General features: G+C 55.7%; 1 protein-coding gene across 3 annotated transcripts; it reads left to right on the top strand.

Annotated features, from left to right (window-relative positions):
• The first annotated feature begins 99 nt into the window (after nt 1-99).
• FHOD1 (formin homology 2 domain containing 1) lies at nt 100-16,486 on the top strand. Of its 3 annotated transcripts, XM_049622846.1 has the most exons (22): nt 101-419; nt 8,393-8,499; nt 8,882-8,946; nt 9,244-9,311; nt 9,385-9,490; nt 9,567-9,661; nt 9,930-10,041; nt 10,132-10,226; nt 10,336-10,479; nt 10,565-10,710; nt 10,793-11,029; nt 12,519-12,634; nt 12,719-13,323; nt 13,664-13,819; nt 14,059-14,241; nt 14,328-14,447; nt 14,525-14,686; nt 15,097-15,287; nt 15,378-15,570; nt 15,652-15,814; nt 15,890-16,090; nt 16,164-16,486. In XM_049622846.1, the coding sequence occupies exons 1-22, from the start codon at nt 219-221 to the stop codon at nt 16,244-16,246; spliced, it is 3,549 nt and encodes a 1,182-aa protein (XP_049478803.1). In that variant the 5' UTR covers nt 101-218; the 3' UTR covers nt 16,247-16,486. The 3 variants fall into 3 exon arrangements, with proteins under 3 accessions (XP_049478802.1, XP_049478803.1, XP_049478804.1); XM_049622845.1 differs by having other exon boundaries at nt 100-419; nt 15,378-15,814; XM_049622847.1 differs by lacking the exons at nt 101-419; nt 9,244-9,311 and having other exon boundaries at nt 8,408-8,499; nt 15,378-15,814.
• The last annotated feature ends 59 nt before the right edge of the window (nt 16,487-16,545 follow it).

Below are 16,545 nucleotides of genomic sequence, written 5' to 3'. Positions count from 1 at the left end.
GGCTGGCGACAAGCCTCGCCTCCAGCAGTGGTAGCTCCCCACTGCGTGTTCAGGGACTACTCTTAGCTCCACCTCCTTCCTCGGCCCCGCCTCCGTCTGGCTCCTCCCCTCAGCAGCGTCCGGTCCGGCCGGGCCCAGACAGCCGAGCTAGTGGAGTAGACGCCGCGGCGTAGCCGGGATCCTCCCGGAGGCGCGCGGCGCGAGCCCCTGACAGAACCATGGCGGGCGAGGAAGACCGCGGAGATGGGGACCCGGTATCAGCGGTGACCGTGCGGGTGCAGTACTTGGAGGACACCGACCCCTTCGCATGTGCCAACTTCCCGGAGCCGCGCCGAGCCCCCACCTGTAGCCTGGACGGGGCACTGCCCCTGAGTACGCAGATACCCGCGCTGCATCGCCTGTTGGCGGCGCCGCTGAAGGTGAGGGGGCCCAAAGAAAGGTTGGGGGCGATCAAAGGTTCATGGTCGGCGCCATGAAAGCCTTTGGGAGGTACCCCTCGGGGAGAGGCGGGAGTGGGTGCGTTCCTGCGGGAAAGTCTTGGGCTGGGGACCTACGGTCCAAGCTGCCTCGCTTTCGCGGGACGCCTCTCAAGTTGAGGGAAGCTCAAGAAGGGAGGTGGGAGCTTGTTGTCTGCGCCACTTTGGCTGCCCCCTCAAAGTGAGGCCCATCTGGGGAGGTGTTTGGGGTCCACTCGCTGCCTGTCTGCTTGGGTAACCGATCTGGATAAGGTGACGGTAGATGTTTGGGTGGTAGCGGACAAGGAGTTCGGAGCTGGGGAAGGACCAGCTTCCACCTGCTTCAGGTGAGGTGGGGCGGGACCAGGAGGAGGGGCGGACCGGGGCGGGCCACTGGGGGTGGCAAAAGCTTGGAGCGGTTTCTGTTGGCTGGATTGGGTCCTGCCCCATAGAGCGTTGCCCCTGTAGGTGGGGGCCTGGGTAGGGAGTGAGAGTAGAAGAGAGACTTCACGGGGTGAGGGGAGTCCCCGGGAAGCGACCTGGCCCGGGACACGCAGAGAGCCAGTGGCTGCACTGGTGGAAAAGCCCTTTGAGTCACGGCCCCCACCATCCCGTACTCCAGCCTCCACCAGCCCACGGCTAGAAGGGAGGGGGCGAGCCCGGCTAATTTTAAACCGCCGGCCTGCCCTAGTTTGCCTGCGTACCAGAGCCGACTAGTGCACAGTGCTGGGAGAGGCCCTTTTCCAGATGGTTGGCCCTACCTCCCCTCCGGCTCCCTGAGCTCAGTCCCCCGCAGGCAGCCCTTTCCGGCGCTCTGGGTTTCCGGGCCAGGACTCTGGGAGGTGCGCTACCACCCCCCAGGGTTCCCCGCGGCCAGTCCTCACCGAGTGGCGAGAAAAAGGAGAGGGAGTTGGTGGGGGTGCCCTCCCTTGCTCTCAGCCTTAGCTGGGGGGCGAATTGCGCAAACTTGCCCCCTGGGCCCGGGGTCTCCCCTGGAATGTGCCCCGGGCGCCGGGCCCCCAGCCTGCATTCCTTGCTCTGCAGGCCCGCCCCGCCTCTGAGCGCGGGCGGGAGAGTTGGTGAGATTATTGGCCCCGGGGAGCGGCCCGTGTCCGGGCAGAGCCCGAGCTTCAAGGCCACGGCTTGAAGGTTGCAGCACACTGCCCACTTTAGAATTTTGATGCAACCCTTTTTGTGCTGCCCTGTTCAAAGGGGGAAACTGAGGTGCGCCTGGAAGAAGCACATCCAGCCCGAGGCCACTTTCAATTCAGGATAGGCACTGGAGAGAGAGGGCTGCTAAACTGAGGCCAGATTCCTGCCTTCAGGCTCATGAAACTCTTGGTGCTGAAATAAGCCTGGAGCATTACAGAGAACATAGTATTCCTTCTACTGCCACTCTAGGACAGGACTTAGCCCTAACACGCCTCTTCCCAATTAGGGGCAGATTTAGGAGGACAGGGACAGGAAGAAACCACCCCTTGCTTCTTCCTCTCATTTAGGGATCCATCTCCCTACTGCACCAGGTGTTCTGCCCTCTGTTCTGTGCTCCCTAGCTAAGGACACCACTGAGCTCAGATTGAGAATGTGTTAAGTACCCCTCAGCTCAGACATTCCTGGGCTCCTCACTTTTAGGATATCCCACTTGGTGTACCTGAGGACACAGGCAGGATATGCTGGTGGGCACACTGGGTTACTACTGTGCCTGTAGCCAGGACTCCCTGGGGCTGGCAGTTCTGCCAGGAATGGTCAGATACACTGTGATGTGTTCATCCCAAATATAAACTGTGACCACAGCCCCAGAATAGAAGGCTGAAGGAAGAAGGGCTGAGAATAGGGTAGGGGGAGGAACATCAGAGAGCTGAGAGGGGGAGCAGGGCTCCTCCTTGCAGGAAATGTCAACAGCTGGTTCCTCCCCGAGTCCTATAAGGGTGTGCCCCAGGGGCACAGACACGACTCAAGCCTGCCTAGATAGCCCTATAGAGAGGAAAGGTGGCCCAGAAACCCAGGCATTCCCATTCTAGGCTGAGAGCAGAAATAAGAGGGAGGGGGTCTCTACTTAATGCTTTATCCTCGGGTACATTTGTCTAGTAGGGGAACAGGACACAGCCAAGTGGACATCTCCCCTCCCATTCTGGGCACTGACCGTCATCCCTGCAGACCCTGGGAAAGCACAAAGGCCCAGCCCACTTTCTCTCTGGGGCTCCACCCCATGCACCCCATTGGGCTGGGCCCAGCCACTAGAGTTCCCCTGGGGGCTTCCTTTTTAAACTGTTTAGAGCTTTCAGGTCTGAGAAGGCCTTGCTCATTTCCTCCTAGTCTAGGAGGAAGCTCCTAGCCACAGCCTCTGACTCATCTCCTGGCCTTGGGAAGGGGGCCGGTGGAAGGGGGTGGAGAGGGTCCTGGCAATGCCTTGGGCCATGCCTGGTGTCCCCAGGGGAATTTAGAAGTATCTGTCTTCCCTCTGTTTCAAGCCTCTCCCAGTCCAGGGACCTGCTCTTGCCCAGAGGAGACCTGGCCCTCTGGCCCTGCATTTTATCTCTTTACCCAGAGTTCTGCTACCTTTTGCTCTTCTGGGCAATGCCTCAGGAGCCCCTCTCGGACACCTATAAACTCTGACACATCTGAGATAGCACTGACTTCTCCGTGGACTCTGGGCAGAGAGACCCAAATGCTGCTCGGTCCCTGATGCAAAGGCCAGAGGAGCCCCCTACTTCTAGCAGCAGGGATAACCCTAGAAAACTTTCTGTCACCAGTAACTCTGTTTCCCCAGCTGTGGCTAAACATTAGAGAAGGACAGGAGTGGCACTGTCCTGGAATGTTTCCTGACCTTGCACCGTCCCTACTCCAGCCTCAGTTTACCCCTCAGAAGCAGTTGTTGCAAGGGGGCTAAAGTGTGAACCTGACCTGCTTGGACAGGGACCAACTGGAGGGGTCCCAGAGGATTCTTAAGGGTAAGATGAGGTGCTCTGGTGATGAATTGAGCCATTTATTCTCCTGATATGGAGGTCTTTGGGGGATACTAGAAGATTGGGATGTGGGCATGGATCATGGCCTTCTTCCAGCTTTTCCTGGGACCACCATGTCCAATTTACTGGTCATTCTGGGGTAGGGAGCCTGGGCTGCAGCCTGGTGAGCAACCTCAGGACTTAGATCCTTGCAGATTTAGGCACTATTACCTTGGTGTGTATGATGTGTGTGTGTTCACTGGTGTTCCTTTGCTTGCTACAAATTTGAGGACCAGTTTGGGGTATTTGCAGAGTCCAGAAAGCTGAGGGGTAGTCTTTAGCCCTTGACAACACTAGAGGCTCCAACCCTCCCTCCACCTCCCCTCCAGGGTTTCCTGGAGCACTTCCAAAGTCCATCCATTCAAGATCTAGCCTCAGTTAGCCCTGGTTCCAATCCTGGTTGTGCAGCCTAGGGCATATTCACTGAGGTTCTGAGCTTTGGTTTCCTCACCTGTAAAAGGATTATCAGGAGAAGGGGGCTTGGCTGGCTCAGTTGGAAGAGCATGTGACTCTTGATCTCAGGGTCATGAATTGGAGCCCCATGGTGAGTGCAGAGATTACTTAAGTAAATAAAAGTTAAAAAAAAAAAATTGTCTGGGACACCTGGATTGCTTAGTCAGTTAAGCATCCAACTCTTTTTTTTTTCCTAAGTGTTTATTTATTTTTGAGAGAAAGAGACACACACACAGAGACAGAGCATGAGCAGGGGAGGGACAGAGAGAGAGGGAGACACAGTTGGAAGCAGGCTCCAGGCTCTGAGCTAGCTCAGAGCCTGACATGGGTCTTAAATTCACAAATCATGAGATCATGACCTGAGCTGAAGTCGATGCTTACCCGACTGAGCCACCCAGGTGCCCCAGGCATCTGCCTCTTGATTTGGCTCAGGTTATGATCTCACAATTCCTGATCTAGCCCTGTGTCAGGCTCTGTGCTGACAGTGGAGCCTACTTAGGATTCTCCCTCTCCTCTCTGCCACTCCCCTGCGTGTGCCTGTGCTCACACATGTGCACACGTGCACTCCCTCTCTTTCAAAATAAATAAATAAACATTAAAAAAAGGATTATCAGGAGATTCAAACAACTAGGCAAGCTGGTATGTGACACAGAGGAGGCATAACTAATATGGATTTCCCTCCTCAAGGCCCATCCATAGTGTCTCATCTAGGAAGTCATGGTCTAATTGGAAACCCAAGATAACAGGAGAAGGAGGGTTGTTAGAGCACAGGGTCTCTCTCGTGTTTAAAATTTATTTATTTATTTATTTCGTTAGTTATTATTTAAGCGATCTCTATACCCAACATGGGGCTCAAATCATGACCCTGAAATCTAGAGTTCCTCCGATTGAGCCAGCCAGGTGCCCCAAGGGTCTTGTGTTTATAGGAAAGCAGAAGAAAAAAGCAACAAAATCATTTCCTAAAATAGGAGTCCTTCAGCATATAATTCTGCCCTCTTCTCCATCTTCTTTCCCTGCCCCTGGCGTGGCCATTCTTGCCTGATTTGCAGTTATGAAAAATACTGGGGAGTAGACACCATGGTCTCCTCAGTTTGGCCCTGCATTTAAAATCATATGTAACAAGTTGGTTTCGGCTGCCAGAAAAGCTTGAGCCCAGAGAACCAAGAAAAAGTGGGCTGGATGCTGAAGGGAGGGTCTGAGCCTGGGAAGAATGGAGAGGACTCCACTCTAAGACACAGAGAAGCATGAAAGACAAGAGCCAGGAGGGAGTCAAGGATATGAGCCCACGCTGGCCCTGTGCTGACCCTAAGTGCTGTCAGCAGGGACCAGTGTTCAGGCTTACTCTGGCCTGGCCCAGCCCCATGGTGTGAGAAACAAGCACCAGAGGTTTGGCTCTCAGAAGGGTGACCCGAGGAAGGGGGCAGGGGTGTGAGGGACAAGCACCATCCAGCTGACAGGAAGTCTCTGTTTTTTGCTATCCTAGCCTATCACCCCCCATCTCTACCCAGGACAGGCAACTAGGTTAGGGGAGAGGGGCACCAACCTGGAGGCTCTGGGCTGGCTGTTACCTCTGGACTTCTTCCTAGAAATGGGGCCCTGGAAGAATAAGACAAAATGGCTAGGGAGGCCACTGCTGCCACCATGGAGGGAAAGGGTTTAAATCTGCTCATCTGAGGAGGCTGGGTGATAGAGCACTTGGCCTTCAGGACTCTACCCCAAATAGATGCAAGTATCCTGGAAGGAGAGGGCCATTCTCTGCTTACTTGGGATTATAGCATGTAAATAGCATGTAAGCGTGCTTGCAGGAGGGGAAGACATCCTGCTTGATCCGAGCTTTCTGTACGTGTGCTTCTTGGGCTTGTGCTCCTCCAGAGCGTGTATGTACACACACACACACACACACACACACACACACACACACACACACACCAGATCGTAAACCTGGGTGTGGAAGTACATACCAGGTATAATATAATCACCCTCCAGTGTTTACCTTTATGGCACTCTGCCCCTCTCCTTTCTTAGCACTCATGGCAGTTGTGCTTCTATATTTATTTGTGGTCTTTTTTAATTTTTTTATTTTTTTTAAACGTTTATTTATTTTTGAGACAGAGAGAGACAGACCATGAACGGGGGAGGGTCAGAGAGAGAGGAAGACACAGAATCCGAAGCAGGCTCCAGGCTCTGAGCTGTCAGCACAGAGCCCGACGCGGGGCTCGAACTCACAGACCACGAGATCATGACCTGAGCCAAAGTCAGACGCTTAACCGACTGAGCCACCCAGGCGCCCCTGTGGTCTTTTTTTTTTTTTTATGTTTATTTATTTATTTTGAGAGAGATAGCACAAGCATGGGGAAGGGACAGAGAGAGGGGGAGAGAGAGAATCCCAAGTAGGCTTCCCACTGTCAGTGCAGAGCCTGATGGGGGCTCAATCCCACAAACCATGAGATCATGACCTGAGCTGAAATAAAATTGGACACTTAACCAACTGAGCCACCCAGGCAGCCACTTGTGGCCTTTTTCTGAGGTAAGGCTGCTGGCCCTCCCCAGCTGGGCTCCCCACTATGTCTTTAGCACCTAAAAACAGCCGGGTTCACGAATGTTTGCATGAATGAGCTATTCCATATATGTGTGATTTGGGGGATCCCTGAAGGGGTTTGTTTCTCTGGGGCTGTGCCAGGCTGTGTGGATATGTTTCTCTAGGGTCCTAGAATCCTCTAGTCCAAGGTAGAAGGAGATGCAGCTATGCCTGGATGGGGGTGGAGTGGGTAGGCTGCTGAGTCACCATGTGGGAAGAGGGATCAGGAGGAATGTGGGGCTGCCCTCAGCTGAGCTGGCCCAAGATAAAGTACCCCAGGCCTGGGGCCTTGCCACCCCATCTCAGGCCTGTTCCCACTAGGCCCTGGAGAAGATGACTCTGCTCTCAGGGAGGGGAGAGAGGCCAGGCCCGCCCAAGGCGCCCAAGGGAGGGCAGGCAGCCAGGCAGGAAGTGGGACAGAGAACAGGCTAGAGTGTTTGTCCTATGTCCCATGTCCCAGGCAAGGCGGGGGTGGGGGGAGTGGGGGAAGGAGAGGGGGTGTCACCCAAGGGCCTCACAGGCTGAACTGCCAGGAAGGAGCTAGGTCAGTCTCTCAGACATGAGCAGAGTATAAAGCAGAAACGGGTAGGGGTAGGAGCTGGGCTCCCTTTCTCCCAGGGGACCAACAGCAGCTGTAAGTCCTTGGACTGGGCCCAGAGCAGGGCAGTGCTGACAGAACAGTGGGACAGATGTTGGGACTGACTTTCCCAGTAAGATGGAAACCAGAAAATACTCTGCTTCTCCAGAGGTGGGCTCTCCCTGGGCCATAGCAACCCAAGGAGCAGGGCCACTCAATATAAGGGGACTTTGCTGAGCCCTGCATACTGGCTCTGTGCTATGGGGGAAGTGTCTGGGAGAGGCACAGTGCTGCCCTCAGACTCTCGGGAGTCACTTCTCTACAGGTACTTCTCAAGAGGCCAAGTGTCATGCCTGGTGGTAGTAGAGGGGAGCCGGGCAGGGGGCATGATAGAGATACTTGGGAAGCACACACACGGATAGAATGTGTGCCTCGTACAATGCAGGTTTCAGGGACCTGCTATAGACTGATAGAGTCAGACCCTAAAACCTAGTTTTTAACAGGCCCCTTGGAGGCCTCTGAGGTCTAGCTCACTTGGGGCAGGGCAAAGACCCTGAGGCCTGAAGGGACTGATAGCCTATGGATTACTCACTGTTCCTCGCTGTCTCAATTCAGGGAGACACACATACCACACACACACACACACACACACACACACACACACACACACACCTTCCAGCTGGGTTTGCACCAATATTCTTAACACTTTCTCCCTGGGCTTGAATGCTTTGTGGATGCAGCTTATCACCCCCAGGGCTGTGAACTTCCTTGAAGGCAGGAACTTCGTCCCATATTCTATTCCCTTTCCTTATTCATGTTCATGAGCTCAACATGTTTAGTGAGCACTTACTGTGAGCCATAGGGCTGTGCTAGGCTCTGCAGATATAGCATGGGGCAAGACAGACATGCTGCCTGAACCCAGAGATCTCATGGTTAGTGGGGAAGGAGACTAGTGTCTAGGATATTATAATGCTGTATGGAAGGCCTCACACATGGGGTGGAACAGGTTGCATAGCACTGGCTACAGGAGTTCAGGAAAGTGTTCCAAAAAAGCATTACCTAATCTGAAACATGCAGAATGGTAGGTGTTAGCCAGAAGACACAGCACATTCAAAGGGCAAGAAAGCCTGGCATCTGAGGTAGATGGGCTTCGTGCACGGTAGGCCCATGAGAAATGACTGCTGAAAGAATGCATGGCTGCAACATACACCCTGTGGTATGCCGCTCTGCTGGCTCTCTGAGTGGAAGTAGAAGGTCATGGGGTCTCCATACATATCTCTACCACCCCTTTCCCAGCCCTGACAACTATTCCCTTTGCCCCCAGCTGGAGGACTGTGCTCTACAAGTGTCTCCCTCTGGATACTACCTGGACCCTGAGCTTTCTCTGGAAGAGCAGCGGGAGATGCTGGAGGGCTTCTATGAAGAGATCAGGTCAGAGCTCATGGGACCAGGAAGGCAAGGCTGACCCCTACCCTTGCCTCCACCAGGGGCTGACTCAGGTGTCAGCAGCCAAGACACCTGATCTCTAGCCTAGGCTGAGGGTCACCTCCTGCCATGCCACCCCACATGACTGTGCCAGGGGAATCCCTGGCCAGTGTTACCTGATGCCTGGGATGGGGGGGGGGGGGGAGGAGGCGGGATGTGTGTGATCTCCCACATACCTGAGATACCTATGTTTGCACAAACCCTCCTGTTGAGGAGGAGGGAGTTGGGCCAGGAGTGGCATGTGGGGTGGTGTTTAGCTGCCTTGGTGTGGGGGGCAGGGACCCTGAGGAATGGCCTGAAAACTGCTGACTAGGCTGCTTAATTCCAGCAAAGGGCGAAAGCCTACACTTATCCTGCGTACTCAACTCTCCGTGAGGGTCAATGCCATCTTGGGTGAGTGTATGAGGACATTAGTGTCCAAGAATGCCCCTCCCCAGCGCTGCTGGCTCAGTTTCTTTCAGGCCTGTGCTGGACAGTGGACAAAGCACATGGGAGACAGGATGTGTGGCCCCTTCCCACTCCTATCCTGACCTCTCCTTTCAGGGCCAGGGCTAATGCTGCAACTAAACCGGATTGGGGGTTGCCCAGAGTCAGGGAGTGGAGGAGGAGGTAGGGGGCTCAGGCACTAGAATATTCTTTGGTGGGGGGTTGTGTCCCCTTGAGGTTTCCATGCCCACCTACCCCTTGCAGAAAAGTTGTATGGCTCCAGTGGCCCTGAGCTCCGCCGTTCCCTCTTCTCACTAAAGCAGATCTTCCAGGTGAGGCCCAGAAGTGGGCTGGGGGTGGGTGTCCAGCCTGAGCCCTGCTTAAATTTCCCCATGGTGCCCCCAGGAGGACAAGGACCTGGTGCCTGAATTTGTACACTCAGAGGGGCTGAGTTGCCTGATCCGTGTGGGTGCTGCTGCCGACCACAACTACCAGACCTACATCCTCCGAGGTAAGTCCAACTCCTCCCCCATGACCCCTGCCTTCAGTGACCCCTTACTGACCTCTTCTTGTCTCTGTGTCCCCAGCACTAGGCCAGCTGATGCTTTTTGTGGATGGGATGCTAGGGGTGGTGGCCCACAGTGAGACTGTACAGTGGCTGTACACACTGTGTGCCAGCATGGTAAGTGGCCCTCCACACAGCCATGCACCCTTTTCCCACTGCCTCTCTCTGGACCTCAGTCTCCTATTCTGCAAAGTGGGCTGGAATTGAATGAGTCTGAGGCTCGTCTAAGTCTAGAACGTACTCCAACACCTGGTTCTGGGGCCAGGGTCTTTCTGCCTAGACTCTCCTCTTTGAGTCCAGCCCCAGAAGCCCTTACCCCTCCCCACCAGGAGCTGATACAAGTCTGGCCCAAGCCCCACTCATATGTGGTGACCCCTCCCCCTAGTCCCGCTTGGTGGTGAAGACAGCCCTGAAGCTGCTGCTGGTGTTTGTGGAATACTCTGAGAACAATGCACCGCTGCTTATCCATGCTGTCAGTTCTGTGGCCAGCTCTACAGGTGAGAGACTGTTCCTCCTCCCCCCTCAACCCCCACTCAGAGCCCTCTCTCCTACCTGTCCCCGCATGACTGCTCCCCTTTCTGTGTCAGGCTCTCTTCCTTGGGCCAATCTGGTGTCCATCCTGGAGGAGAAGAATGGCGCTGACCCTGAGTTGTTGGTGTACACAGTCACCCTCATCAACAAGGTGGGTATGGCCGAATAGGGGGGAACCAGGTGCCAATTCTGGGCCCCTTAGGCTCCTGACTTCCAGTCTCCATCAGCCTTAGCCTTGCCCTCCCATCCCCACCCTCTAGACACTGGCAGCACTCCCAGACCAGGACACCTTCTATGATGTGACAGATGCACTGGAGCAGCAAGGCATGGAGGCCCTGGTCCAGCGCCATTTGGGCACCTCGGGTACTGATGTGGACCTGCGCACACAGCTGGTGCTCTATGAGGTGGGCTGGGTCACCTGGGCACAACTGGCGGGGAAGAAGGAGGTGCAGTTCGCCAGCGGCTCACATCTGGGTCTACCTCCACTAGAATGCCCTGCGGTTGGAGGATGGAGACATCGATGAAGCCGCTGCAGGTGGAAGGCGGGAACGCAGAAAGCCCTCTTCAGAGGAGGGCAAGAGGAGCCGCCGATCTCTAGAAGGCGGGAGCTGCCCTTTGCGCTCCACCGAGCCTGGGTAAGATAGAACTTGCCCTAGCACTTGGGGAGGGGTGGATCTGCCTGCCGAGGCCTTGTCTGTTGATAAGCCCCGCCTCCAGCCCCACGGGCCCTGTCTCTAGCCGCGCAGGCCCCGCCTCACAGACAGGCCCCACCTCCAGCCCCTCAGACCTGGCCTCAACGGTAATCTCCACCTACTCCACTGGCCCTGCCCTGTCGACAAGCCTGAACTCCAGCCTCGTGGGCCCTGCTTCTGGCCTCCTTACTTCGGTGAACCTCTTTCCTGCCATCTCTGTGGGGCCATCAGCCGACAGCTCCTGCGAGAGGAGCATCTATAAGTAAGTAGGAAGATAGTGGAAGCCACCCCTAGAGTCCTCTCTCCAGCTGTCCCTCCACTGAGCCCCTCCACAGGCCCTCCGCCTCCTCTGCCCAAACTCCTCTGCCCAAACGCATGCTTTCTCTTTCTTTCCAGACTTCACCAAACTGCTCCTGTTTGGTAAGTGACTGCTGGGGAGTGGGGTTCAGCTCTGACTGGACCTCTTACTCCTCCTGCTTGTCTCCTCATCTCTTTCTGGCATTCTGCCTGTCTTTGCCCTTTGTCATCTGTCTCCTTGCCCCCTTCTTTATTTCTCTGTCACCGTCTCTTGACTCTCTTGTTCTTTGTCTCTTACTATGCCCTGTCCTGCTTCATGTCAGTCTCTCCCCTCCATTTCCAGTTTCTTCATGTCCTGTCACCCCCACCCCTCCTCTTTCCACTGGGGCTGGGAAGGAACCCCTGATATTACTGCCCAGCTGTGTGTGGGTACAAGCAACTGGGCTTTGGAGTGGAGCAGGCACCATAATTACCATCTCTTCCTCTCGTCCCCCTACCCAGGGCCCCTGAGAGCCCACCTGTCTCTCAGTCCCCTACTGAGCAGGCAGTGCTGGAGTAAGTACAGAGGCCAGCCTGCCAGGCCTGCCATTTGCTCAGGGCTTCAGCATTGCTTCCCCCAGCGGGGGTTCCATGTGCCTCATGCAGCCAGAGCTGGGGGACTCTCAGGCCCATCCTCTCCCATACATAGCCCTCCTTTGTTACCCAAGGACCAAGCACTGGGAAGCAGTTCACTGGGGTCATAGTGTTCAATAGTGACACCTTAACAAGCTTCAACCAGAAATGAAGACACGGACTCCCAATCTGGAGCCCATTCTTCCATGTCCTCAGCCCAGGAATAGGCAAGGGGGCTAGGATCTAGGGTGATGTGTGGTATAGGGGTGGAGGAGCAACCTAGGGCTGAGGGAAGAAGGGCAGGGACTGAAGGCCAACAAAGGCTAGAGGGGCTCAAAAATAGACACTGGATCACATTCATTATTCCAACATAAATTGAATGCCTGTTGTGGTAGCTCAGTCAGTAAAGCATGGGACTCTTGAGCTGAATGCTTGCTTCCCAGGCCCTTTTCTAGACATGGGTCATAGCTCTCAGAAGCTACCAGACATGGGACAGCCTGGTGTGCCCATTGGAACAGCTATCTCCTTCCCCTGCTCTAAGGGTCTAGAATCAGACAGTGAATGTGAACAGCAGCAAGGTTGCAAGTTGGCTGTTAAGTAGAACTTCTCCCCATATGTTGACCTGGGAATGCTGGGTTGGCAGTGACCCTCCCCAGATGTGGAGGAATGAACAGGGGCTGCCTTGGGAGGGCAAGTCCTGGGTCTGCTCAGCGCATGGACTGTTCTCTGTATGTCTGTGTGTGCCTGCAATTTGGGGTAGTGCCCAGGGGCCCAGCAAGGCATGTACACCACCCTGGGCTGGGATGTGTCAGACACCCTCACTGACAAGTACCTCCCCTCAGAGCCCGGTTCCTGGAGAATGTGGCAGCAGCAGAAACAGAGAAGCAGGCTGCACTGGCCCAGGGCCGAGCAGAGACACTGGCTGAGGCCATGCTTGATGAGGCTGATGGACACCCAGGTGAGTAGGTGGGTGGGCAGAATCCACTCATGTTGCCCTATTGCTCCAGAGGGCGTGACACTGACAGCTGCTTCTCTTCTCTAGATACCCGGGAACTATGGGGCTCCCCAGAACCAGGCCCTGCACCCAGAACACCCCAGAGCCCTGCCCCCCGAAGTCTGCTCCGGGCCCAGCGGAGCCTTGAGCCAGAGCCCAAGGAGCCACTGGCCCCACCAAGCCCCAAGGCTGAGCCCATTCAGGAATTCCCTATCCGTGTACCTAAGCTCTGCATTGGAGACCTGGACTTCTCAGATTTGGGGGAAGATGAAGACGAGGACATGCTGAACATGGAGACTGTGGAGGCTGGGAAAGGGGTCCCACCCCCACCGCCCCCACTGCCTGTGCTCTCTGGAGGTGGCCCACCTCCTCCACCCCCACCTCCCCCACCCATCAAAGGCACACTCCCACCACCTCCACCTCCCACCACTCCCCTTCCTCCCTCAGCACCCGATGGTCTAGCCCTCCCCACCAAGAGGAAGACAGTAAAACTCTTCTGGCGGGAGCTAAAGCTGGCTGGGGGTCATGAAGGCTCTGGGAGCCGCTTTGGGCCCTGCCCCACCCTGTGGGCCTCACTGGAACCTGTCTCGGTGGACACAGCCCGGCTGGAACACCTGTTTGAGTCCCGTGCCAAAGATGTGCTGCCTTCCAAGGTAAACCCACCCTCATCTGCAAGGTAACCCCAGCGGAAAGAGGAGGGAATCAGAACTGAAGGGTCTGAACTGCCAGGCACAGCCACTCATTTCCCACATGGGGAAACCAAGGCAAAGAAAGGCATTGAGTCTTGTCTGAGGTTTCTCAACAAGGAATCAGCAGAGTCTAGCCCTAACTAGAATCTAAGCTCATCCCAAGGCCTTACATATCCCAGATCCCTGGTTGTGGGGTGCCCCCACCATCTGGCTATTTAGAGGGGCTATTTAGAGTGCCCTTGTAGATTGTTGCCCCAGCTAGTCCCTTTCCCAGTCTTACACTGCCCTCTTGCCAACTTTAAAGAAAGCTGGTGAGGGCCGCCGGACAATGACCACAGTGCTGGACCCCAAGCGCAGCAACGCTATCAACATTGGCCTAACCACCCTGCCACCTGTGCATGTCATTAAAGCTGCCCTGCTCAACTTTGATGAGTTTGCCGTCAGCAAGGATGGTATTGAGGTAGGGATACCAGCTAAGGGTGTGACAGGGAGGTGGGAGGTCTGGCCCTCTCCTTTGGTCAGTGGGCATTTCCTGTCCCTCCAATGGTGGGCATGGGCTTAGCATTTCTACAGAGCAGTTCCCCAGGCCCTGGGGATACCCCAAATGACCAAATGACCTGGGGATGAGTCAAGACCAACATCTGAGGCCTCAGGCCAGCACTGAGGGGACTTCGTGTGGGGTGGTGGTTGCATCCTCAGAAACTGCTGACTATGATGCCCACGGAAGAGGAGCGGCAGAAGATTGAGGAGGCCCAGCTGGCCAATCCTGACATACCCCTGGGCCCAGCTGAGAATTTCCTGATGACCCTTGCCTCCATTGGGGGCCTGGCCGCACGTCTACAACTCTGGGCCTTCAAGCTGGACTATGACAGCATGGAACGGGTACTTAGGTCATGGCATGTGGCAGGAAGTGGGGCAGGTGAGCACAAGGACCAGGTAGTTTGAGAGTCCCTTGTCTCCCACTCCAGGAAATCGCAGAGCCACTATTTGACCTGAAAGTGGGCATGGAACAGCTGGTACAAAATGCCACCTTCCGCTGTATCCTGGCCACCCTGTTGGCTGTGGGCAACTTCCTCAACGGTTCCCAGGTTAGTGGGAGTGCATGAGGGCTGGGGGCCAGGGCTCTGGAGCCTGCTAGGCCCAGGCTCAGATGGGGTCCTTTCAGAGCAGCGGCTTTGAGCTGAGCTACCTGGAGAAGGTGTCAGAGGTGAAGGACACAGTGCGCCGACAGTCACTGCTGCACCATCTCTGTTCCTTGGTTCTCCAGACCCGGCCTGATTCCTCTGACCTCTACTCAGAAATACCCGCCCTGACTCGCTGTGCCAAGGTTAGCACCAGCCAGAGGCTTGACTAAGGCCAGCCATGGCAAAAGGGAGTGCTGCTTTCTGGGGCTGGCTTTTCCTCCATGTTTGGGCTACTGTGCCAGAGTGTGCTCGGCTACAGGTGTTGTGTGGGCTGTATCCTCTGCCAGAAACATTCTTTCCTCTATTGGCCTGGCTACACCTACTGTCTTTGGGTCTTCATTTAGCCACTACTTCCCTCAAGAGAGCTTTTCCATTCCCCATTAGATCAAATGGACTTGTCTCTTCCCTGGATTAGACTGTGAGCTTTTGGAGGGCAGGCGGAGGCTTTTTGGCTCTCTATATCTCTAGGGACCAGACTGGCTAGCCTGACAGAGGCAGCCTCAGGTGGTGCCTGTCTTTGGGGGGACAACATGCATACCCCCTGCCTTTCCAGGTGGACTTTGAGCAGCTGACTGAGAACCTGGGGCAGCTGGAGCATCGGAGCCGGGCAGCTGAGGAGAGTCTACGGAACTTGGCCAAACACGAGCTGGCCCCAGCCCTGCGTGCCCGCCTCACCCACTTCCTGGCCCAGTGTGGCCGCCGTGTTGCCATGCTGCGGGTAGTACACCGCCGTGTCTGCAACAGGTGGGGACATGGGCAGAGGGCAGGACTGCTATCACCATCCCTCTCACCCTAAGCAGGACTCACCATCCCTCCCCACCCCAACCTGCCTAGGTTCCATGCCTTCCTGTTGTACCTGGGGTACACGGCCCAGGCAGCCCGGGAAGTGCGCATCATGCAGTTCTGCCACACGCTGCGTGAGTTTGCACTGGAGTATCGGACTTGCCGGGAACGGGTGCTACAGCAGCAGCAAAAGCGGGCCACGTACCGTGAGCGCAACAAGACACGGGGCCGCATGATCACTGAGGTAGGTACCTTTTCCAGGTTTGGACTGCCACCCCCGTGGTTTCCTTCCCCTGCTCCCAGCTCACCCTTCTCCCCTCTACAGACAGAAAAGTTCTCAGGTGTGGCTGGGGAAGTCCCCAGCAACCCATCTGTCCCAGTGGCCGTGGGCAGTGGGCCAGGGCGGGGTGATGCTGACAGTCATGCCAGCATGAAGAGTCTGCTGACCAGCAAGCTGGAGGACACCACACATGGCCGCCGCAGCAGAGGTGGGACCTATGGCCACTGGGGGCAATGGGCTTTGGGGTCACCTTGTCCTGACTTCTCTATCTGGCCTCTCTCAGGAATGGTCCAGAGCACCTCCCCAGTCATGCCTACAGCAATGGGGCCCTCCAATGCACCCCCAGAAGAACCCCCAGTCTCCAATTTACCCAGTGACACTTCAGATGAGATCATGGACCTGCTGGTACAGTCAGTGACCAAGAGCAGTCCTCGTGCCTTAGCTGCTCGGGAGCGCAAGCGGTCCCGTGGCAACCGCAAGTCTTGTGAGTACTCCCCAAATGCCCACTACCCGCCTTAACCGCATCAACCCTCTCTAACCCTGCTCTGTTCCTGCAGTGAGACGGACGTTGAAGAGCGGGCTCGGAGAGGACCTGGTGCAGGCACTGGGACTGAGCAAGGGTCCTGGCCTGGAGGTGTGAAGGTACTGCCTCTAGGACATGGACGGGCCCCAGCCTGCAACGTAAGAGACTAGAGAATGAGGAGGAATCAAAGCAGAATTCTGGGCCTTTTCTCAACCCTAAGGCCACTGTGTGCCCAGTGGACAGTGCCTTGAGCAGTATTAGCTGTGTGTGCCTGTATGCAATTGTGTGTTTGTGTGTGTATATGTACTTGTATGAGCTCCCTGAATGCATGGAGTATAATAAAGTTTTCCTAGCCAATCCAAGACTCTCTTCCTTCTTTGAAGGTACCACACTCAGTCTGTAGCAGGAGGCTAATA

Source organism: Panthera uncia, assembly GCF_023721935.1.
Source record: "Panthera uncia isolate 11264 chromosome E2 unlocalized genomic scaffold, Puncia_PCG_1.0 HiC_scaffold_20, whole genome shotgun sequence".
In the NCBI taxonomy this organism is placed as follows: Eukaryota; Metazoa; Chordata; class Mammalia; order Carnivora; family Felidae; genus Panthera; species Panthera uncia.
This window is presented reverse-complemented; position numbering and strand designations above follow the sequence as displayed.